The following is a 21,747-nucleotide window of genomic DNA, read 5'->3' as shown; positions in this document are numbered from 1 at the left end:
ATAATTCTTAGTAATATATATATAACATTGAGAATTAAAAAAAATTAATGGTTGTTATTTGGTGATAACATTACAGATTTACCGTACCACTATTTCACACTTAAGGGAAATATGAAATTGGCGCTTTTGAAATTCTTACAATTAATTGCAGATTAAAGCATATGAAGATGTGCACACTGAGACAAAAAAAAAACACCTAAAGGAGAGAAAACCTACTTATTTAGATAGCTAAACCACCCATTGTCATACAAAACTCACATATTGTGGGGAGAAAAATCTACTATATCGGGAACTCAAGTATTGTATACGTCATTAGTTCGACCCTTTGTAGGAAACTGCCTGTAACGAACTTGCAAACTAAATCTGTTTATCATAATGAGATTCGTTGTTCCTTACTCTGCGAAAAGAAGTCTCCTTAAAGGAGGGAGAACCCCCAAAGGATAGGACCCCAAAGGGACCGGCAGCTGCACAAGGATTTCTTCCTCCCTCTCTGCTAGAGTTAGCTGGATCAGTCATTTAACAGGTTAAGCCATCATTGTGTTTTTGGACAGTTGTTAAGCCATCATTGTTAATATGGATATATTGACTTTATTTTGGGGATAAATTGGCTCACATCAATTAACAACTCGAAATTTGTAACTGTATAAAAGGTTAATACACGGATTTAACTTATCTACAGATAGATATTAGCTGCAAAAAAGAAGAAGAATAGGAGTGATAATTATTGATTTAAGTTAAGATTATATAAACAAATGTATGTACATGTAAAATACTATGAAATTGTACAAAACTACTCCCCAAATTTTCTCATCCAAAGTGATACAATTCCTGATTTTTCCTTCTAAAGTGAAAGTGATCACTCACTTTAATGAAAGCAAATGGAGAAATATACACAATTTCAATGAGCTGAGCAGCACCAATAAACCGACTTACAAAGGAATCAACTAATTGCAGAGGCACCAGATGAGGATTTAGCATGGCGTGCCACAAATGACTCCACAAGAGGGTTCACAAGATCGGGCGCTTCATCCTGTATGTATTGAACAATCAATGAAGTGAGAAGATAGTAAAAAGCATAATAATCTAATAATGTTACACATTTTATCAGAGATGATCATTTGTTTGAACAGGTGTTAATATAAAGATAGAAACTAAATACAGAGAAAATACGCGTACCAAAAACAAGTATAGCAGAAAAACAAAAAACTAATCCAACGACCATCATTGAGCAAATATTTAACCTTAAGGGAGAAAAACTGATAGAACCCTGATATTATTCAGCAAAGAATGTACAAGCTTGTTGAATATTCGAGACTCAACCCTCTCCTAAATCCCAAATGATCCCAAAGATGATTAATCTTCTCTATCCCACTCTTACTTATAGGCACATGCCTCACTCACCAACCCTCTAACTAACTAACCTGCTTCTAACTAACCTAAGGGAACGCAAAAACAAGGGCATACTTTGGATAAAATTACTAACTTCATCCTGTTTCTTTCTCTATCCATTTGTCCCTTGCTATGCTTTCTCTATTTCCAATTCTTAACATGTTAGCAATATATATTTCCCAGGTGAACTTAAAGTTTACTAGCTTGAAAAGGGAATAAGGGAAAAGGAAATTAATCTTCACTCTAAAAATGCTAACTCAGTTTTACATGTGTATACAGAGAGAAAGTCAAAATGAGAGAGAACCTGGGGGCAATGTCCAACATTTGGAAGTACAATGAAGTCTTCTACAGAATCAAAATTTCCATAATTTCTTCCCATCTCAATTGGTTCCCAAGGATCCTTGTCACCCCATGCTATCAAAACTGGGCACTGAAAGAAGAGAAATTACACACACTGATTATGTTTGTTGTATTTCAGTTTATCAAACTTACATTCATTTTTTTTTCTTCCCACTTCCTCACTTAGGGGTGTGAGGTGGAGGCTTACCTTTACTAGGGGTAGTAGTTCTTCAGGAAGAGGGCCACCTGAGTAACAAATAAACTCGAGAAAGACCTCTACAGCTCCAGGTTCCAGTCCTGGACTAAGGATGATCTGCACTAGCTCATCTGTCACCTGGGACGTGTCATGATAGCACTGTCCAAAGAAATTCATATGCAATCATTACAGATTCAGGTAAGAGCATCCTCATTTGTCAACTTACTAAGCAATGATATTGGAGCTGGGTGCTAACAACATAAGCTGTAGATTAGCTGAAAGAGAGCTAGGAGGGAATGTAGGGAGGTTAGCTGTTGTCGCCAAGACTCCCCCTCAAAGTTTGCATTGTTTCTATCTATGTTTATTTTCTGTTTCAGTTTTGATTGTGAGTCAGTTTTTGTGAATACCTTCTGTAGGGAATTGTTCCCATTTTCGGTGATCAAATACTTGGGTTCCTATCAATCAGTTTCATTCAAATTTATTCTAATCCATTAATAATCTCATCCCTTGAAACTTCCTGTTATTTGTGTATCAAACACTGTTTAAAGCATAGCTTTGTAAAGATATGAAATTGACTGCTAAGCTAGAGGAATACCTGGCAAAGAATGTTCCTCACAGATTCTTTTGTTGCAATAGCTTTAAAGAAGAACTTGCCCACAGCAGTATCCCTACAACATATAGCGTTATAGTGGTAAATCTTCTGCTTGAGGCTTGAAATCTGCAGAATCCACATAAAGAAACATTCTTTTCATTTATACCTAAGCAACCTCTGGAATGATCTGATGAAAGATCTTCCATACCAAGGCTGCTTCTTTATGTGAAGCATCCGAAGAGATATATTGAGTAGGAGAATGCCCCTGCAGATTTGTGGTTCTAGTACAGCTGCCTGAAGACCAACAACTCCTGCAGAAAACATAAAGAACAAATTCTAAGCAATAGCATAAAGTCTATAATATCAAAATAACAGGTGACTTGGCTCGTAACAATAAAGAGAATTCACTAACTTAAAATAACCCGAGCATTGATTAATCATAAAGGCTCTTGAAAAGAATTCACCTCCAATAGAATTGCATATAAAGAATGCTTCGTCCTTAATGACATCAACACAAAACTCATTTAATTGGGTAGCCCATGTCTCAAAAGTGTAAAAGGAATCATCTCCAAATTGACGAGGATTTGGTTTATCTGAATATCCATATCCAATAAGATCAATAGAGTATACCCGGTGAGATTTTGCAAGAGCTGGAATATTCTTCCTCCAGTGGTCACTGCAATGAAATGTACTTTCAATTACTTAGAGGCACAAAGTCAAAATGACTACAGAACCAAACAGAGCTAACTATAAAACGTACATGAATGTGAAAGCAAGTAATATGTTCCTAAAACAAATGCCTAGATATCTAGAAAGTAAACATTTGTGGAACAAGATACAAGCCTCCTCACTGTTCCTTAGTTAAAGAAAGCAAGTTTTAAGTTTTAACAACTGAAGATCCACATAATTCCTGTATAAACGGATACAATGGTTTTCTTTTACCTAAATTCCTTTTTTTATTTACAAGGTATCCCGACGGCCGACAACGTTGAGAGTAATCCCCTCAAGGCTCTGAGATCACATTAAGTGGGTAGGCCTCTCCCAACACATCTTTCTCCATGAACACCACCCAGAGATCGAACCCTCGACTAAATGCTTAAGGAGCCCGGCTATCTACCAACTATGCTGGACCTTGTTGGTAAAGATCTAAATTTTGACCAGTTTAAAACTCAACATGGAATACTAAAATGTATAATTATATAGGGAAGTCATTGATCATAAAACCTAATAAGACCGACTTTAACCTAACTTGGTTCTGACTTGGCATCATGGGACATTTTGGACCCTACAGCCCATGACCCAAGATCCGACTTGTAAGGGCACTACTGCACTAGTCTTACTTCGCCCTGACTTGACCCGACTTGTAGAGCCAAGATCCAACTTACTGGGGCCTACTTCACTCCGACTTGACAAGACTTGTCGATCCAAGATCAAATCCCCAATTCGACCCCAACATATTAAACTCTTGGTTTTCCGCAGATTTATGTAGGTCATAGAAGTCAATACACTTCAAGGGAGGGATAAGGACTAGAAAGGACAATACATCCCCGATGTCTAACACGACAAAGGCAAGAACACCCCCTACTATGATCGGAAGACTCTCCGCACCCCGCGCTTAACCCACTAATTAAGGATTACTATCATCACATGGCGGTGACCAAACCATAGAGGACTACTATACATAGTGTCAGTGTGACACTATTCCCCAAGTAAACATGATTTCACCCTAACATCATCACTCTACCAAAATTATTCCTGACTTAAAACGTGAGTGCCTTTTGCAGGTACCCCACGTGCCACCATCTCTGCTAGCTAAACCAGGACGACATCAACCAAACCCAAAACATTGTCCATCGCTAGACCTCCCCCACCCAACCCACATGTCTCTAACTCTTACCACTTGAGCTATCATTCGGGGACGTCTATGAAACCGGTTTGAACAACATAAGAACTAATTAAAAATTTGAATGCTAATATTTCTATCTAGTAGCAGTCTAGACGAGAGCTGAAGTTCCAAACAATAATAAACGTCAAACATTATGAAAGAGAAAGAGTGGTTAATGTAAATGAATACCTGTTTGCTCCAAAACCGTGCACTAAAACCAGTGCAGGGCCATCGTTCCCAGAACATTGATAACGTACAGAGTAACCCTTCCAATTCCACGTCCTACAAGTAAGTACATATTAGTGGTAACTAACTAGCTCGAACATTAGCTGATACAGAATTGAGAGAGGTTAGAGTGAGTAATTACCTGGTTTGAACTTGGAGGTCTGCATTTTGGGTGGAAAGAATTTGATTATGAGAGGAAGAAACTGCGAAGATCCTATTCGGTTGGGGAAAATGGAACTTGGGGTAAGAAGAAGGTGTAGGACTAGGACGGTAGTGGGGGAGAAAATGAGTAGTGTAGATGGATGATGCCAATGCCATGACCATTAGCGTTGTTGTTATTTGTTAACAGTTAACACTACTTCTACTGGCGAATTCACTGCTTTTTCTTCGAGCTCAATTCTCACCACCACTTCATACCTGTGCTCTGCCTACAAACCACGTACGTGGCTGCCAAAGGCCCTCAGAATGAAATAATCACTTAAATAAATAAATTTAAACTTTGATATTTGTTTAAAATTATAGGATTGTATTTAAAATTAATTAATTATATATGTAAAATTGACATGAAAGAAAATATTATATTTTCTTGTTTTTATATCAAAAAATATATTATAGTTTTTTATTTCACTTAGAAAATTTTAAATATAGTTATCCTTGATATTATTATTGAGTAATCAAATACTCAAAACTATTTAAGTAGATAATTTTGCTGGTTGAGGTTTTTTATTCATATGACTTTGTTGTGGTTTTTAGATTTATTTTAAACAGCTTATTGGGTCGTGAGTGCTTTTCTTGGATTGGTTTGATTTTTCTTCTTGGACTTTGGTTGGTGTTTTTGTTTTATTGGTCTTTTTGCGTGTAGTTCTTTTTGTAATTGCGCTCTTAACTATACTTTCTTATTGATAAAAAAAATACTCTGTTTTGCTTTAAAAAATGAGTTTAATTTCTATCCACCGATGGTGTAAAGTTTTTTTACACCGTCAACCAATCAGATTTTAAGGATGTGAGAAAATCTTTCATTTTATTTAATTTCATTAATTGACGTGGCATATCCTTGAAATCTGATTGGTTGACGGTGTAAAAAAACTTTACACCGTCGGTGCATCAAACTTTTTCTCTTAAAAAATCTATGTATTGACATTGTGATTTTTTTATGCAGATATACAATATAGGTAACTTTCGGAAAAAAAAAATACGATATAGTTCACTTAAAATACATTGAATGCATGTGTTGAGGACTCTTTTACTAGCTGAGCGACCCTACTAACGGGCGAGCAAGTCCTTATTTGGTGATTCATCTCACATATAATTAGCCATTTAACATACAGTGAGTCATTAGTCTTGACTTATTCATCCTATGGGCAATCTCATTCATATATGGGTGGTCCTGCATTATTTATGTATTCCTCATGTCATGTTGCTGATTCATTATGCTTTGGGTCCAAATTGACTTTGGCCTAAACTTCAGAGATTTGGAATTAGGTTCGCAATCTTATCCCTATTAAAGGAAAACGAGCCTCGTGTAATTGATGGGTTCACTTGAATACCAAATGTGGGGCTAGGTCTTAGAAATTCTTACATTTGCTAGTGATTCTGACTTAGTGTCCTCACTATTTCACTAGATTTAACATTGGCGCCACTCATGTACTTCGGAAAGGCATAACCGCCAAAAAGGGATGACGAAACAACCCAATTTTTTTAAAAGAACTAATGGTTATTTTATAGTTGAGAAATGTTATAAATAGGAAACAAGACACAAGGAACAAAACAGAGATAGTGTTGTGGCGAGTGAAGACACACTTCGCCTTCATGCTTCAGATTCAGTGACTTGTGGATTAGAAGATGACAAGTTTATCCGAAGGAAGCGAATCGTGGTGACCCAGTTTGAAGACATAGGTCACCTTCATACTTCACCTTCATGCTTCAGACTCGATGTTTTGTGCACTGGAAAATGGCGAGTTGATCATGAGGAAGCAGATCAAAGCGACCATGTACGAAGACACACTTCACATTCATGCCTCAGGCTTGGTGTCTTGTGGCCTGATTGGGAGTGGCATGACCACTCTTGTACTAAGCGAGCGACTCCATTACCTGACGAGCGAATCCCTATTTAGAAAGTCATCTCACACACACGGCAAGCCATCAATCATGATCCCTTTTTCCTGAGGGCGATCTCTTTGATATATGCACGGTCCCACAGTATTTATGTATTCCTCATGTCAATGTTGGTGATTTATTTGATATATTCTTCACGCCATGTTGATGATTTGTAATGCTTTGGGCCGAAATTGACTTGGGCCAAAACCTTATAGAGGTTTAAAATTAGATTTGCACTCTTATCTTTATAAAAGGGAGATGAGCCTCTAGTAATTGATAAATTCACTTAAATTGGTATGCCGGCTTGGTCTTAGAAATTCTTACTTCCGTTGAAGACTAGATATAAAACCCGTGCGTTGCACGGGTATTGGTTTTAATTAGAATATTTATCAACATTATATAAAAATTATGATAGTTTAAATAAAAATAAGAAATAGATATTAAATATCTTTTACTTATAAATTATAATAAAATAAAATAATTGTGTTAAAACATTTTATAATGAGTATTAGAGTTTTCTTTGTGTAAATAAGTAATACTATTCAAATTTAATAATTAGCATTGAAATGATTTTAACAATTTAGAAATGTATATATTTAATCATACAATAAATTATGAAGTGAATTTAAAATATTTTAAATTCATTATTAAGTTTTAATATCACCAAATAAATTATAAGAACATTTTCTTATACGTTTTATCAGCAATTAATTAACTTTAACTTTGATAATTACAATAAATTATAGTTTTAATAGTCGAAAATATTATTTAGTAAATTTTTTTATCTGTAATTTTTTTTCTCTGTTATGCGTCTTTTTTAAGTTGATTTTTTTACTAATATATAATAGATCCAAAAATTATATTTAAATAAATTTCTTTAAAAAACACACACACGTCATACTTAATAATGTTAATTTAAAAAAAATTATAAATTATTTATTAATAAATTATAGCGGCATTTTTGAATTTTAAAACTATTTTTCTTAATTTTTCATTAATAAAATTAATTAATTTTAAGTATAAATAAAGTTTTCCATATAAATATATTATTTAATAAAAGTTTATTCTAAAAATATCATCTTGTGTATACTCTATACACTTTTAATGTATATAAAAGACTATTCTAAATTACTTAAATAATTATACTATATAAATTTTTTATGTATGTAAAATAAAACAAAACAACATTATAGTCAATATTAAACAACACATGTAACTATTAAAAAAATTCTAAGTATATCTTTATGAAAAGAATTTAATCATTTACTAATTATGATATTTTATATATTTATTTTATATAAAATATATTACTCTATATAAATTTAATTATTTTCTCAACTTGAGGTCAATAATTAATATTTTAACTACATATAGAAATTTATTTTAGATTTTAATTAAATGTATAGGAAATGAAGATAAATAAGTTTATAAATATATTATTTAATGTTGGTAGTTCAATAGTTTTTTGACATTACAATTTATTCAGTTTTAATTTTATTATTTAATATATTTATTGGAAATGAAATTCTTTATTTTTAATGTATTTTAATATAGAGGTAGGAATTACTTGATGTATTTAATGCAAAAAAGCTCAAGTCTCCTTTACATATATATATATTATAGATTTTGATAGTCTCCCGTTTCACTAGAATGCTTTAATACTAGTATTCCTAAAATGAGGGATGAGTTGCAATAAAAAAAAATTAAATCTTCACACATAAACTTTTTATCTTCATAAACTTATCTAATACTTATTTCCCAAGAAAAACCACCAAATGTTCCATTTATATAATAGGCTTAAATGCACTTTTGAACCCCCAAGTTTATATTTTTTACGATTGTTGACCCTGATCTTATTTTTCTACGAATGGAGACCCTAATCTTTCAAAATATTGCACTGTTTACCCTTCCGTCCAAATCCGTCAAAAACTTGACGGAACCCACTTACCTGGTCTTCCGACGGAAGGGTAAACAGTGCAACGTTTTGAAAGATTAGGGTCTCCATTCAAACTAAAAATAAGATCAGGGTCAACAATCGCAAAAAATGTAAACTTGAGGGTCCAAAAGTGCATTTAAGCCATTTTTTTAAATCCCCCTTTTATCCACGTGGAAGGCCATATCAGCGTGTTCCGTCAAGTTTTTGACGGATTTGGACGGAAGGGTAAACGGTGCAGCGTTTTGAAATAATAGGGTTCTCATTCGTAGAAAAAAAGATAAGGGTTGATAATCACAAAAAGTTAAAACATGAGGGTCCAAAAGTGCATTTAAGCCTATCGTTTGGCCCAACTTATTTTGGACTTAAAAGCTACTTTTAAGTTAAAGATAAAAATAAGAGCTTTTAAAAAAAGGCAGAAGCTGTTTGTCAAATTTTATTTTTATACAACTTAAAAGCTACTTTTAAGTTAAAAGCTGTTTGGTAAAACTATTTTACAAAGTTTCATAAAGACATGCCAACAATAAATCAAAAGATACTAATCCATAAAAAAATCATAAGTGTTTAATAAGTAACACACGAGCAAAACATAAATCACTGAAAAATTATAAGCCACAAATCTATTAAAAAAATTCATAAGTTAACGATTTCTATTTTCTACCAAACCAACTGCTATTTGATTTCGAACTCTATCCATAGCACCATCCGTTGCTCTTATAGAATTATATGAACTCGTCTGTTCATCAATATTCCTTTCTTCTTCACACTCAGTCATGTATCCTGGAACACTATCACACTTGTTAAATTCTTCATCTTCAACACCACATATTCGAATAAAGTTATGGAGTGCTGTTGTTGCAACTATAATCTTCTGTTGTTTGATCAATGGATATGGTCTCATATCACATAGGATATGCCATCTTTTCTTCCATACCCCAATTGTTCGTTCAATGACATTTCTCAATGAAGAATGTGCATGATTGAATATTTCTTGAAAACCTTCTGCTTGACTACCAGCTCTAAAATCAGGAATGTGATATCTTTCACCCTTGTATGGTGCTAGATAACCTTTCATGTTTGGATATCCAGCATCCACAAGATAGTACTTTCCTAGAAATTAAAATATTTTATCATTAAAAAATCAATGTTAAAAAATATAAAAATAACAAATCAATGTTAAAAAGATAAGATCGTATATACCTTCAGGAGGGTGAGGAAACACAGTTTTCATTTCTTCAATAGCTGATGAAAGAATGCGTGTGTCATGTGCAGTACCAGGCCAACCGACAACAACAAAAGTGATCAACATGTCAAAGTTGCACACTAACATGACATTCTGTGTTGGATATCCCTTTCTACCGATATAGCGAACTTGATCTTTGGTGGGAACAATGGCTGGTATATGTGTTCCATCTATAGCACCAATGCATCCTTCAAAATAAGGCCAAAATTTACGATCGTCTTTAATTTTTGCTGGAACTTCAAAAAAGTTAAAATCCGGAGGCTTCACAATTTCCTTTGCTAATAAACATAAGCCATCCAAAACTTCACCAAACTTCCTACTTACGGTCTCTCCTGACTTCCCAAATTTATTCTGGACATTCCTATTTGTCTCACTATGTGCACAACTCCAAAGAAACATGGTTATTGCCTCCAAGGATGTCATTTCCTTAGATGGATGTAGCCAACCATTACTCACCAATATTTTTTCAAGCTTTAGTACAGCATGAGACTCCATTCTGAACATGTTGTAACTTTCACCTGGAGTGTTAAGAGTTTCTCTAACCCACTTCCATCCTTGAGAATAAAGAAATCTATTACCTTGCTTCATCAAAAACTTCATGTGATATACACATGCAATAGCTGCTGCAGCATTACATATTTTGTAAAACTTTGCACATTTCCTTTTTTTAATTTTTCTTGAACATGCACTAGTTTGAATAGAAGTTATCTGTAGAATCATTTGAAAACAAGTTGTTAATAACGTCTTAAAATGTATATACATGTTCATAACCATAATCCAAATGCATAAACATAAATTTCAATGCGAAGTTGTAATGTTTAACATGAGAAAAACAAACAGAAAGCCAAATCCTAACCAAAAGACTAGAGTTTTTTCTATTCCACATACTTGAACTTAATCCAACCTACCAAAGCCTCCATTGAGTCAATTAAGGACATAAATATGACTCTATTTTCGCTAACTGTAAGTAATTCTAAAGCATAGTTAAATTGACGATCAGTTAAAAGCCCCTCCTCCTTTACACTTTTCAAGACTTCAATGCAATTTGGGATGGAGTATTTTCCATGGACATGAGATGTGGCTGCAATTTCATCTTTTTCAACTTCATTGTGATTCTCAGCCGCTTCAACTAGTCGGTCTAAACTTTTCCTCATAGCTGTTGCACTCCCAACTTTTCCCTTACCTATTGTTACTTTGCCATTGTGATCTTGTGTCACCTTTCTTTTCTTTTTGAGTTGATTGTTTTCCATAGGGCTAACATCATCTTCAAGATTGAAATCATCATCATCAGATTCCATAACTTGATGCAGCACATCTGGAGTTGTATTTCTGCCACCAGATTCACTTGGTAAACTCATAGCTGGAGTCCATGCATCTTGACTTGTTGCCACTGTCTCCCCAAATATGAATTCCAATTCATCATGAAATTCTAGCCCGTTATATCGAAATTTCGCATACTTAGAATTCTCCTGCATGAGTATGAAAAAGAAATAAGGTATAATCAGTCCTCAACTTCTACCTTGTGCCTTTCAACTAAAAAAATACAAGATATTCACATTACTCACATTTATCTTAGCATCCCACCATGTCGCATCAGCTTCAATAGTACCTGACTGGTTGTTCCATCCTAACCCTGTTTCTTTACCCTTTAGTTGCTTCCATGTAACCCAATCAGTCCTCAAATTGTCCATCCTATTCTTCAATTGCTTTACGGTATAATCTCTATTAGTTTGTTTTCCAAAGTCTTCTCTTATTTCTTCCCATTTCTTAGCTTTATATGCAATTCCCGGTTTTCCACTTTTGCGAATCTCTTCCATACAAAGTTTAAGTAAAGCTCTGGTAATGTATTGATCCCACTTTGCATTTTTTCGACTATTTTCAGAATTAGACATAGGGAGCAAGCTGCAATGTATCAGACCATTAACTAACTAAACATTTATGTGTATAAGCATCTATTTATCCATAATAGGTCAACCATTGCATTTTGATATTGCAGAACATAGATGATATATTTGGCAGAAAGAATGGAGTGAGCACACCCGCATGGTCCAAATTGCAAAACAGCTCAATCCATAATATAACTATGCCCATCTACACCCAAACCCCCCTCATCAACAGTCAGAATAAAGAACCTCACGCCTCATAACCAAGAGACCACAAGAAAGATATGACAGAAAGCTTTCCATGGACACAAGACACAAAGATAATGAGTACATACAAGAAGTCCAAGAAGAAAACTAAACAGAAAAAATACATTTTTTTGAAAGGCCAAATAATATGTATATAAATAAAAGTAGAGATACAATAGGAGGTTGGCACTAGGGGTGCCCACATCCCTTACAAGAAACAGAGATCAGAACCATGAAACAAGAGAAACAAGAATCCACCAATCCTAAACCCTTGGTGATGAACACCTTACACAGTACAACCAAAGACAAAAAGGCTGCTCTAACATTAAAAAGTCCAACAAGTAGCAGCATAGGACACAAGGATGGCAAGGTAGGAAAGAAACCAACACCAAGCAGCTTTGAGGACAGCTAACAGAACCGAGGCAAGAGGGACTAGCAGCAAAAAACCAGTAGGAAAATTACCAAGATATAGCAGCCCCCAAACAAACACTAGGACTAGTTTCCCACTCATAGAAAGAAGCCTTAAAATTGTTATGTTTACACTTAACCTTTGGTTTCACACATGATAACTTTAATCATTTTTTAATTATAGCCTTTTCCCCTTATGCAGCAAACCCAAAATCCTATCTTAATCATTATCTAACCCACCCACGTATAACAATGGCAATTTAACCCCACCCACGGCCACGTATAACAATGGAATTTAAGAATTTCATAACAAATCTGATTCTTGTACAGATTTGTGTATATATTAGTATATGATTAATTGTTGGTTCATGTATAGATTATATAAATATCTAGAATCGGCTGAATCAGAGTACGCATGTAAGACCTAATGGAACTCAGAAAACCAAATATTAAGACATTCATATTAACATCACCACACACAGAGAGTAGAAATCAGTGATTAAATCCATGAATTTCAGAAAGAGATCAAAATAGAAGATAGTTAACGGTACCTGAGTGTGTGCAAAATCCAAAACCACGAGTCTGTAGAGGAAGGCGATATAGGAAACGGCCAGGGTTCCAAGAGGAAGAAGATGGAGAAAAACCACGTAAACCACTACAGATACAAATAAGTTGGGCCAAAAGAGAAGCTCCTTTTTTTCAAAGCTCCTCTCAATACCTTTTTCTAAAAAGTTACTTTTATCATATTTCTTCAGTAAAAATAAGTAACTTTTAAGTCAAAGAAATTTTAATGAAATCTGTTTGGCCCAACTTTACCTTAAAAGTGACTTTTAAGTCAAAAATAAGTTGGGCCAAACACTACTGATATCACTCATTCTTTCCTTGTCATCTAGAGATTTCAAAAGCGTAGAAATTAGCCCCCCCCCCAACTCCCTTCCTTATCAAGAGCGTGGGCACGAATCTTATCCAGAAAACAGATATGATAGGGTCTTATATATATATTGGCATTTCCTCTGGTACAAGTAAAAAATTTATGGGTCAAATACAGGAGTGACATGTACCACTAAGAAAATTACACTTGGATTATCTATTAATAATATTGTGGACTTCTTGAAACTCTAAATCAACCATGTAGGTTTATTGTAATTATAAACTATAAACTAACCCCATAACCTTCTATTTTTTGAATTCAGTCCTTATGATGGGTGAAAAAACTGGATGTTGAATGAGATTAATATTTTCACCTTCTTTCACCTTGTTTCAGAGATGTTCATCATGTTTCACCTTTTTCACCTTCTTTTAATTCTGCCTCTGGTTTTAGGGTTCCTTCTCTTCTTCCCATTTCACCTCACCTTCTGGATACGTTATGTTCTTCCCTTCGCCTTTGGTTTTCGAATTGTGATCAATACGTTGCTGTTTTTGTGGGAAATTTACTGAATCTGCATCGGGTTCGTGGATTGGGGCTCCATAGAAAGGTTCCAGTTAGGGTTCGAAGGATTTGGGTTTGAGAAATCCCCAAATCTGTCCCAGTAGACCGCGAACAGAAATGGAAGAATAGGGAATACGGCTGAACGGCGAAGACATGGAAGAAAACGCCTTCACGGCGAGCACAAGGAAGAACGAAGGGAAGAACGGCAGAGAACACAAGCCACAAATTTTCTGCGATTTCTGGATCTTTGTTCTGTTTGCTGTGTTCGAACTTTGCCTCATCCTTGCTGGGATTCATGATCGACCTGCTGCTGTATGGTCTACTGGTTGAAGGGTTAAATTGGTTAAATTAAATTGGGTGGGATTATGTTCTTGGCTGTCATTATTTGTGTTGTGGGGTTAATTAGTTTATCAGCCAGGTGAATTATATAATATCCACCATGCCTCCCATATGAGCAATACAAATTTTCATCACAATGTCAGCACTCAGCTGTCCAAATATGACTTATAACGCAAATCAATTAATATTGATAATGTCCAAACACATCCCACGTTGAAGCCTGACCTTAAAGCACATCAATTAATATTGTCCAATCAGATCCCATGTTATAACCAATTCATGCACTATATAATTAACCCTCATGCACCTCAACCTGCAGTTTAAAGTTATCTTGTGTTTTATTTATTAAAAGCAGTGCACAATGAGTTGTTGCAGAATTCAGCTAGTAGTTATAGTCTCATTCATGCTTTTGCTTCCAAATTCCCAAGGATGGGGAGATGAAGGGCATACCATTGTTTGTAAGATTGCTCATGTGCCTAACATAACATATTATCTTTCTGTATCTAGCTATCTCTCTGATTGGTTTGTCACTACATTCTTTAATTTTTCTCTCACTTGTGAACAGGCTCGTCTCACCGACTCAGCTGCTGAGGCAGTGAGGAAACTGCTGCCAAAATCTGCAGAAGACTTGGCCAGCAAGTGTTCATGGGCAGATCATCTTAAGGTAGTCTTTCCCTGGGCATCTGCTTTGCACTATGCTGATACTCCTGACTCCGTTTGCAGTTACCAGCATGACAGTAAGTTCCTTTCTCATTGTTTCCGAGGTCCATAAAAAATCCACACACCAGATGATTTAGAACTATTCTCATAATAAGAAGTAATTTCTATTTGAATAAGAGAAATTTATATCTTTTATCTCTTTTTATAATGATGTAGTACTGACCTGATGTCTGATCATCTATTTAGGGGATTGTGTAGATCACAAACGTGGAATTAAGGGGCGATGTGTTGTGTCGGCGATTACCAATTATACCAACCAGCTCCTCGTTTATGGCAGCGACACAAAATCTAGATGTAAATTCTTGCTTGAAAACTGATAAGCTCATCAGCTGTACTTGTACCCTATTGATATCTTCATTACAGACTAATAAGTTCTTGTTTGGATATCAGATAACCTAACACAAGCTCTCCTTTTCCTTTCACATTTTATGGGAGACATCCATCAGGTATGAATCTATACCTGCGTACATTGCTTCCACATGAATTTCCAATGTGGTTAATTAATGGCTTAATCTGTAATGTGCAGCCTCTACATTGTGGCGCTGTCGAAAACCAAGGAGGCAATACAATTCAAGTTCGTTGGTACAAAAGGAAGGAAAAACTTCACAATGTAACTCATCAATTTGTTAGCTTCAATTGCAGTATATATGATCCAATTCAATGTTCATCACTATCTAAATAAAAACCATACACAGGTTTGGGACAATAGCATAATTGAGACAGAACTTAAAAGATTCTACGACTCGGACATGGTGGAATTTGTCGATGCACTTCAAACGAACATTACGGTATTCTATGAAGCATCTTTTATATATAATCATCAATTAATCTAAGAAATTTCCTGTCATCTCAAAGTTTGATCTTGTTATTTGAATCAACAGAAAGTATGGAGTGATGAAGTAGAAGAATGGGAGAGCTGTGGTTCTGATGAAATCGCATGTCCAATTATGTATGTCACATAATTAAGCACCTATTAATTAGTACTTAGTAGGATGATTTAACTGAACGTTTCACTACTAGTTCATTTCAAAGAATATACATGGAAATATTTAATTACATTAACGAATTTGTTTTCAATTTTTTTAGATATGCTTCTGAAAGTAGCATAGATGCCTGTAAATGGGCATATGCAGATGCCTCTGAAGGGACCACCCTGGGAGGTAATTAAGCTATAAGAGCTCTAATCTAATATAGTTAAGATTATTTTCTTATACTTTTTTCTCACCATACCATGAAATTGTAATATGCAGATGATTACTTCTTATCACGATTACCCATAGTCAATTTGCGATTAGCTCAAGGAGGAGTTCGATTGGCTGCAACTCTCAATCGTATTTTTGATACAGAGCTTGCAGCAATGTCCATGTAACTTATTGAAGGAGACTTTTTACATTTTAAAAGGAATAAAGTGTTAACTACTACTGTTGCAGTGTCAACACACGTTTCATACTATTGTGATTCTTATTGTAAATTTGATTTTTAAATCCATGGAAGTTTATTATATCCCACTATGTGAATATTTCGAACATAAATAAATTTTTAATTTTCGACGTGCTAAAGCTTAGGATTTGAATAAATATCTCAAATATATTGTTTTGTCTGAATTTTGGCCTTGTAAAAAATCTAATATATACGGAAAGCTCTTCCCCATGAGTTGTCTTTACCATAAAGTTGGTTTTTATAACGGCCAACAACTTAGGCGGTGGTCGCCTATTCTTTCTCGACATATGCGATTCCTAGCCGTTACAAGCTACCAAAATTTTAATCCATTAGAGTGAGATTAAATCAATCTCATAAATGATTTAGACAACTTGTTGAGTGGGCGTCAAAATCCTTATTATAGGTCCATGTACACATAGATCTAACTTAGGAAGCACAGATTTGAAGAACTCGGATCACCCTTGCAAGAATTCGTTCATCCGATTATCACAATTACCTTTGAACATATTATATTTCTCACTCAATTTCTTGTTTTATACAGTCGCTTGCCCCATGCACCAAAAGGAAGGTCATCATTTTACTTCCGTGTGGTTTACTCTTGCCTTTATTTATCCTATCCTTTTCTTCCACGTTTCCTTTCCCTCCATCATATCTCCTATGTTTTCTTTGTGAAGTCTGTAAAGTAAATGCCTCAAAAACACAAATTAGTACCTCTTGAGTCATGACTGTAGGGACAAATCTTGTCCCAAAAAACAGATATGTTATTAGAGACTTATTAAAGAGTCGCTAATGATATGCTTGGATATCTGTTTGGATATCTGTTAGCTAATTTATGTTAGCACCCGCTGCGAAGTAAATAGTTAATAGAACTCTTCAAACGAGTTGAGATGAATGTGTTTTCCCTCATTCAACATTCAACGAACTTTATTTTATTAAAGTAACAATTTCACATGTCACCTCCTTGAGGATATACTTCCTAATCAATCGGATATTCTTCCTGCTTGGATGCGATGAGAGAATTCAACTAAGCAAGATTATGATATCTACCTCGCTTCCCAGACGGGCAATACAGATGTCACAAAGTTAGCTGTCAAGGTTGGTTAAGAGTTGACTTATAACACACACAAAATTCATTGTCTGCAGCAGAGCACAGATCCCATTTTATACGGAAAACTAAAAAAAACAAATTCATGCACTTGTCACCCAGTTTTCAGTTAGCTTATGTTTCACTGAAGTCTATAAGTAAAGTTTATTATTTGCACAGTTTTGTAAAGTAGAGAGCACTATGGGTTTTTACAGACTTCAGCTATTGGCCACTGTCTCATTGATGCTTTTGCTACCAAATACACAAGGGTGGGGAGAAGATGGGCATGCCATTGTTTGTAAGATTGCTCAGGTGCATAGTCTTTCTCTATCTCTCCTTGAATTGTGTGTGTGTCTTTTTTTTCTCTTATAATCCACTAAGTATCTGTTCATTCTATGATGCCAACTATTCTAGATTAGCTAGGGATGTAGTCACGGATAAGGTTTTTCATCTCTTCGAACCGAGAGCTCTTCCTGCACACTCATTCTGAGTTGTCAACTGACCAACTCCTCGTGGGCCCCTAATTTGTGTGTGTGTGGTTTTTTAGATTTGACGTATGTCCTCACCCATTCGGGAATCTGTTGTCTTGTCCCTCCTGGCAAATAATTTTCCTAGAGATCGAACTTGCATTCTCACTTTTATGAGGGTCTAACTTGCTTATTAGAGTCTCTTGTTGCTGTGTTTGATTATGCAATTTCATGTTATTTTCTTTTTCTTTTGAACAGGCTCGCCTCAGCAATACAGCTGCTGAGGCTGTGAAAAAACTGTTGCCAATTTCTGCAAACAATGACTTGGCGAGCAAGTGTTCATGGGCAGATCATCTTAGAGTAGTTTTTCCTTGGTCATCTGCTTTGCACTTTGCTGATACTCCTGAATCCGTTTGCAGTTACAAAAACAACAGTAAGTTCCTAAACTATAATTGTAGGTAGTTTGTTGGTATGTAGTTTTAAAAAACTTATGTTTGATCAAGATCCTAAAGCTATATTTGCATATAGTTTTAATCTAACTTCTAGTTATATGATCTCAAACAAACAATTATTTTCAATCAACTACTTGAGCTTCTTAATTTTCTGTTTTAGAGATCCCCTAACTTTATGGAACTATGTGATAGCATGTTATGTAGTACTGACTTATTGTCTGAACGTTTATTCAGGGGATTGTATAGATCACAAAACTGGAGCCAAGGGACGTTGTGTTGTGGGAGCAATTACCAATTATACCAATCAGCTCCTCGACTATGGCAGTGACACTGAATCCAAGTGTAAATCCTAATTTATTTACAAACTGAAAACCTCATATGTGTACCCCTATGGTTTTTATATATATCTTCTTCAGAAGATTAACAAATTCTTGTTTGGATATGGAAAATCAGACAACCTCACACAAGCTCTTCTATTCCTTTCACATTTTATGGGAGACGTCCATCAGGTATGCATCTACACAATAATCAATCTATTATATACAATGTTTCCACCTGAATTTATAATGTGGTTGGCTTTGTGTATGTGATTATTTTGCAGCCTCTACATTGTGGCTTTACCACAGACAGAGGAGGCAATGACATTAGCATTCATTGGTACAAAAGGAAGCAAAATCTTCACCATGTAAGTCAAATTCATAGCTTAATCAAGTATACAACAGTATGATCTATTTCATTATAACTGTATACCATGTACAGGTCTGGGATGTTAGCATAATTGAAACAGAACTTGAAAGGTTCTATGACTCTGAAATGGGGGAATTCATCGATGCAATTCAAACAAATATTACGGTATTCTATTCTATGCAGTGTTTTATTATCACTAATCTAAGACATTGCCAATTGAGGTGATGTTTCATTCATTTTATTTTCTTGTTTTCTGGATAAATAGAAAGAATGGGATGATCAAGTAGAAGAATGGGAGAATTGCAGTTCTGGTGACATCGCGTGTCCAATTATGTAAGTCCCTTGTTGGATATGATTATCTGAACTTCAATTCTTTCACTAATAGTTCATTTGAAGAAGATTTCTGATGGAAATGTGTTATAATTTGTTTTCTGGTGTTTCAGTTTTCATACCACCTTCTTGTAACTAGCTAGAAATTTTCTGACACTTGCTACTTTTGTAATCACAAGATTAACTTGGGTTGATTTTTGTAGATATGCTTCTGAAAGTAGCAAAGATGCCTGTAAATGGGCATATGCAGATGCCTCTGAAGGTTCTGTACTACAAGGTAAGCTACAATTAAGAGCTCTAATAGCTAAGATTATTTTTCTTTATTTCTTTTACTTTTTTCTTACCTTACCATGAAAATGTATTCTGCAGATGATTATTTCCTGTCACGATTTCCGATAGTTAATTTGAGGTTGGCTCAAGGAGGAGTTCGATTGGCTGCAACTCTAAATCGTATTTTTGACACAGAGCTTGCAGCAATGTCCATGTAACTTATTGAAAGAGAAGATTGGTCTGCACTTTTTACATAAAAAGGGAATTAAGTGTAAACTAATTTGTAGCTCAATTAGTACTATCAAAGTCTTTAAGGGGACAAGTGATAAGATCTTGGGGAGTTTGAATAATTAACAAGAGATTATTGACTAGATAGTATCAGATTAGAGATCCATGATTTGATTGTACTAAACAGCAGAGAATAAAGATACCTGCATCTCTTTCTGGTGCATGCAAGAATTGTCAATTTGTCATACTAAGTGCAGTACCATAGCTAAGTTGTGTAGCATTGTTCAGTAGTGTGAATTACCTATCTTGTAGACTTCCTTATACCTAGCAATTTCAGAACCATGTGTATTTGGGTAATCTTTTAAACTTCATCTATTTCAATTCTCTCTTCGGGAAGGAAATCACTTCCTCAAAAAGGGATCTCAATTCGATCCAATAGAACTGCAAAATTCACACTCCAAATGTTGAACCAATAGCATGAACAATGTTAAAGTCCTATATTGATTAGATATATGACAAAATAAACCCTTATAAAGGGTAGAACCTCTAAGCTTGCTTTTCGCAGAGTTACTTGAGCCAGAGTCTTACGCTGGTATAAAAGTCAGTTCTCTAGTCTTCTATTAAGCCATCCAAAGGAAGTTCAAGAATCAACCTGACTTACGACTGTTCCCTGGACATCTGAGATGTGTTAAGCTCTCACATATGGTAGAGAATAACTAAAGAGGTCCCTATAAGTGGTAGACAATCTTGACCTCCAAACTAGCTTTCTAGAGTTGAGTTAAGCCTACTTAAGTTAAATTGTACATTTGGATTTCCTGTTGAACTCAACATTGAACCTAATATGTCAAAATTTTGTTTTTCTGACCCATCCCAATGTGACAAATTCTAACTTCTCTATTAATGCATTAAGATACGTGAAATCACATTTACGTTGGTTCTAACACCAAAACAATATGTATATTTTAGATTTGATTTTGTGTCACCAACGCCTACCCAAAAATCTACATGACACCATAACTTTTCCGATGTAATATATATAGCCTCGTCTATCCCAAAGCAACCAACCTAGCATGTTTTTGTGCTCTAGATTCCGGTTGTAAGTCTGAGGGGGATTCTCACCTCATATACTAGAATTTGACCTAATATATCAAATTTATTTCTTGAGCTCAACCTAAGAAATAAGTGATTTCAAAATCATGAACTCCTAAAATTGATCACTCTAATTGTATTTAACTATTCTTAATGTAAAACAATTACAAATTTCGAAATAGGATCTTTTGCTAAGGCCGGTGCTGAACAAAGATTTCATGTGTTTTAAAAATTGAGTGGAGCCAGAAAATAGTATTGAGAATTGACATACAGCAATATAGGATAATGCATATATTTATCATATACATACTTAGTGATGGTGTTTGTGGATAAAGCAATGCACTGGTTTTGCCACCCCACCCTCCAACTCCAGATCCTCCATTACATTTCCATGTTTGATGTTTCCCCTTGAAATGTCTCTGTTTAAGTTGTCTTTATATACTAGGACGTTGGTCCACCAGAATTTGATCAAGAATACAGTGTATTTGCTTGCCCTTTGACACTTAGCTTATTCAACCACTTCAATCTTATGACATAACTTGGATGCCAATATCAATCGCATTGATATATTTAATTAAGATTTGTCACTCCCCTATGTGAATGACTAGGCGATTTTCTATTTCTTGGACCCCAATTATCGTCACCGACAAATTAATAAATTTGACTTTTCATTTTCAGTAGTAATAAAAACTCCAATTCCATTATAATGTACACGAAAGGGATTCATCATTCTTCTATGATTCTTTTTAGACATGGGACTTTTTCTATGGATAAAT

At 34.9% G+C, this 21,747-nt stretch overlaps 5 protein-coding genes across 7 annotated transcripts; 2 read left to right on the top strand and 3 right to left on the bottom strand.

The window, feature by feature from the left end:
* Positions 1-686: 686 nt before the first annotated feature.
* On the bottom strand, positions 687-5,068 carry LOC130739539 (pheophytinase, chloroplastic). Its single transcript, XM_057591864.1, has 8 exons — positions 4,769-5,068; positions 4,591-4,683; positions 2,981-3,192; positions 2,683-2,827; positions 2,520-2,592; positions 1,937-2,083; positions 1,694-1,819; positions 687-1,030 (listed from the first exon to the last, which is right to left on the bottom strand). Exons 1-8 carry the CDS (start codon positions 4,948-4,950, stop codon positions 941-943), a joined length of 1,068 nt encoding a protein of 355 aa, XP_057447847.1. The 5' UTR covers positions 4,951-5,068; the 3' UTR covers positions 687-940.
* Positions 5,069-9,184: 4,116 nt separating this feature from the next.
* Positions 9,185-10,372, bottom strand: LOC130735673 (uncharacterized). Its single transcript, XM_057587586.1, has 2 exons — positions 9,857-10,372; positions 9,185-9,766 (listed from the first exon to the last, which is right to left on the bottom strand). Exons 1-2 carry the CDS (start codon positions 10,320-10,322, stop codon positions 9,297-9,299), a joined length of 936 nt encoding a protein of 311 aa, XP_057443569.1. The 5' UTR covers positions 10,323-10,372; the 3' UTR covers positions 9,185-9,296.
* Positions 10,373-10,676: 304 nt separating this feature from the next.
* On the bottom strand, positions 10,677-13,544 carry LOC130739537 (uncharacterized). Its single transcript, XM_057591862.1, has 3 exons — positions 12,988-13,544; positions 11,465-11,801; positions 10,677-11,368 (listed from the first exon to the last, which is right to left on the bottom strand). Exons 2-3 carry the CDS (start codon positions 11,789-11,791, stop codon positions 10,775-10,777), a joined length of 921 nt encoding a protein of 306 aa, XP_057447845.1. The 5' UTR covers positions 11,792-11,801; positions 12,988-13,544; the 3' UTR covers positions 10,677-10,774.
* A 201-nt stretch (positions 13,545-13,745) lies between these two features.
* Positions 13,746-16,425, top strand: LOC130739536 (endonuclease 2-like). Of its 3 annotated transcripts, none has more exons than XM_057591860.1 (9): positions 13,746-14,177; positions 14,770-14,941; positions 15,111-15,218; positions 15,315-15,370; positions 15,451-15,534; positions 15,620-15,712; positions 15,806-15,873; positions 16,011-16,084; positions 16,175-16,425. In XM_057591860.1, the coding sequence occupies exons 1-9, from the start codon at positions 14,019-14,021 to the stop codon at positions 16,291-16,293; spliced, it is 933 nt and encodes a 310-aa protein (XP_057447843.1). In that variant the 5' UTR covers positions 13,746-14,018; the 3' UTR covers positions 16,294-16,425. The 3 variants fall into 3 exon arrangements, with proteins under 3 accessions (XP_057447843.1, XP_057447844.1, XP_057447842.1); XM_057591861.1 differs by having other exon boundaries at positions 14,037-14,662; XM_057591859.1 differs by having other exon boundaries at positions 14,037-14,941.
* Positions 16,426-16,798: 373 nt separating this feature from the next.
* On the top strand, positions 16,799-20,127 carry LOC130739538 (endonuclease 2-like). The gene is made up of 10 exons (XM_057591863.1): positions 16,799-17,459; positions 17,629-17,760; positions 18,174-18,348; positions 18,602-18,709; positions 18,821-18,876; positions 18,969-19,052; positions 19,127-19,219; positions 19,320-19,387; positions 19,588-19,661; positions 19,754-20,127. Exons 2-10 carry the CDS (start codon positions 17,650-17,652, stop codon positions 19,870-19,872), a joined length of 888 nt encoding a protein of 295 aa, XP_057447846.1. The 5' UTR covers positions 16,799-17,459; positions 17,629-17,649; the 3' UTR covers positions 19,873-20,127.
* Positions 20,128-21,747: the final 1,620 nt, after the last annotated feature.

The sequence above is a fragment of the Lotus japonicus genome, chromosome 2, assembly GCF_012489685.1.
Source record: "Lotus japonicus ecotype B-129 chromosome 2, LjGifu_v1.2".
NCBI classification, from domain to species: domain Eukaryota; kingdom Viridiplantae; phylum Streptophyta; class Magnoliopsida; order Fabales; family Fabaceae; genus Lotus; species Lotus japonicus.
This window is presented reverse-complemented; position numbering and strand designations above follow the sequence as displayed.

What these genes read in the sequence shown, in the direction of transcription:
- LOC130735673 (XM_057587586.1), bottom strand. Translation starts at nt 10,322, where the DNA reads ATGACATCCTTGGAGGCAATAACCATGTTTCTTTGGAGTTGTGCACAT. An exon ending in GTTTCCTCACCCTCCTGAAG is followed by an intron (nt 9,767 to 9,856) that starts GTATATACGATC and finishes TTTAATTTCTAG; the next exon opens with GAAAGTACTATCTTGTGGAT.
- LOC130739538 (XM_057591863.1), top strand. Translation starts at nt 17,650, where the DNA reads ATGGGTTTTTACAGACTTCAGCTATTGGCCACTGTCTCATTGATGCTT. An exon ending in TTGCAGTTACAAAAACAACA is followed by an intron (nt 18,349 to 18,601) that starts GTAAGTTCCTAA and finishes ACGTTTATTCAG; the next exon opens with GGGATTGTATAGATCACAAA. An exon ending in TGAAGGTTCTGTACTACAAG is followed by an intron (nt 19,662 to 19,753) that starts GTAAGCTACAAT and finishes TGTATTCTGCAG; the next exon opens with ATGATTATTTCCTGTCACGA.
- LOC130739539 (XM_057591864.1), bottom strand. Translation starts at nt 4,950, where the DNA reads ATGGTCATGGCATTGGCATCATCCATCTACACTACTCATTTTCTCCCC. An exon ending in CACGGTTTTGGAGCAAACAG is followed by an intron (nt 3,193 to 4,590) that starts GTATTCATTTAC and finishes ATTTCATTGCAG; the next exon opens with TGACCACTGGAGGAAGAATA. An exon ending in TCATTCCAGAGGTTGCTTAG is followed by an intron (nt 2,593 to 2,682) that starts GTATAAATGAAA and finishes TATATGTTGTAG; the next exon opens with GGATACTGCTGTGGGCAAGT.
- LOC130739536 (XM_057591859.1), top strand. Translation starts at nt 14,566, where the DNA reads ATGAGTTGTTGCAGAATTCAGCTAGTAGTTATAGTCTCATTCATGCTT. An exon ending in TTATGGGAGACATCCATCAG is followed by an intron (nt 15,371 to 15,450) that starts GTATGAATCTAT and finishes TGTAATGTGCAG; the next exon opens with CCTCTACATTGTGGCGCTGT. An exon ending in CACTTCAAACGAACATTACG is followed by an intron (nt 15,713 to 15,805) that starts GTATTCTATGAA and finishes TTGAATCAACAG; the next exon opens with AAAGTATGGAGTGATGAAGT.
- LOC130739537 (XM_057591862.1), bottom strand. Translation starts at nt 11,791, where the DNA reads ATGTCTAATTCTGAAAATAGTCGAAAAAATGCAAAGTGGGATCAATAC. An exon ending in GGTGGGATGCTAAGATAAAT is followed by an intron (nt 11,369 to 11,464) that starts GTGAGTAATGTG and finishes ATACTCATGCAG; the next exon opens with GAGAATTCTAAGTATGCGAA.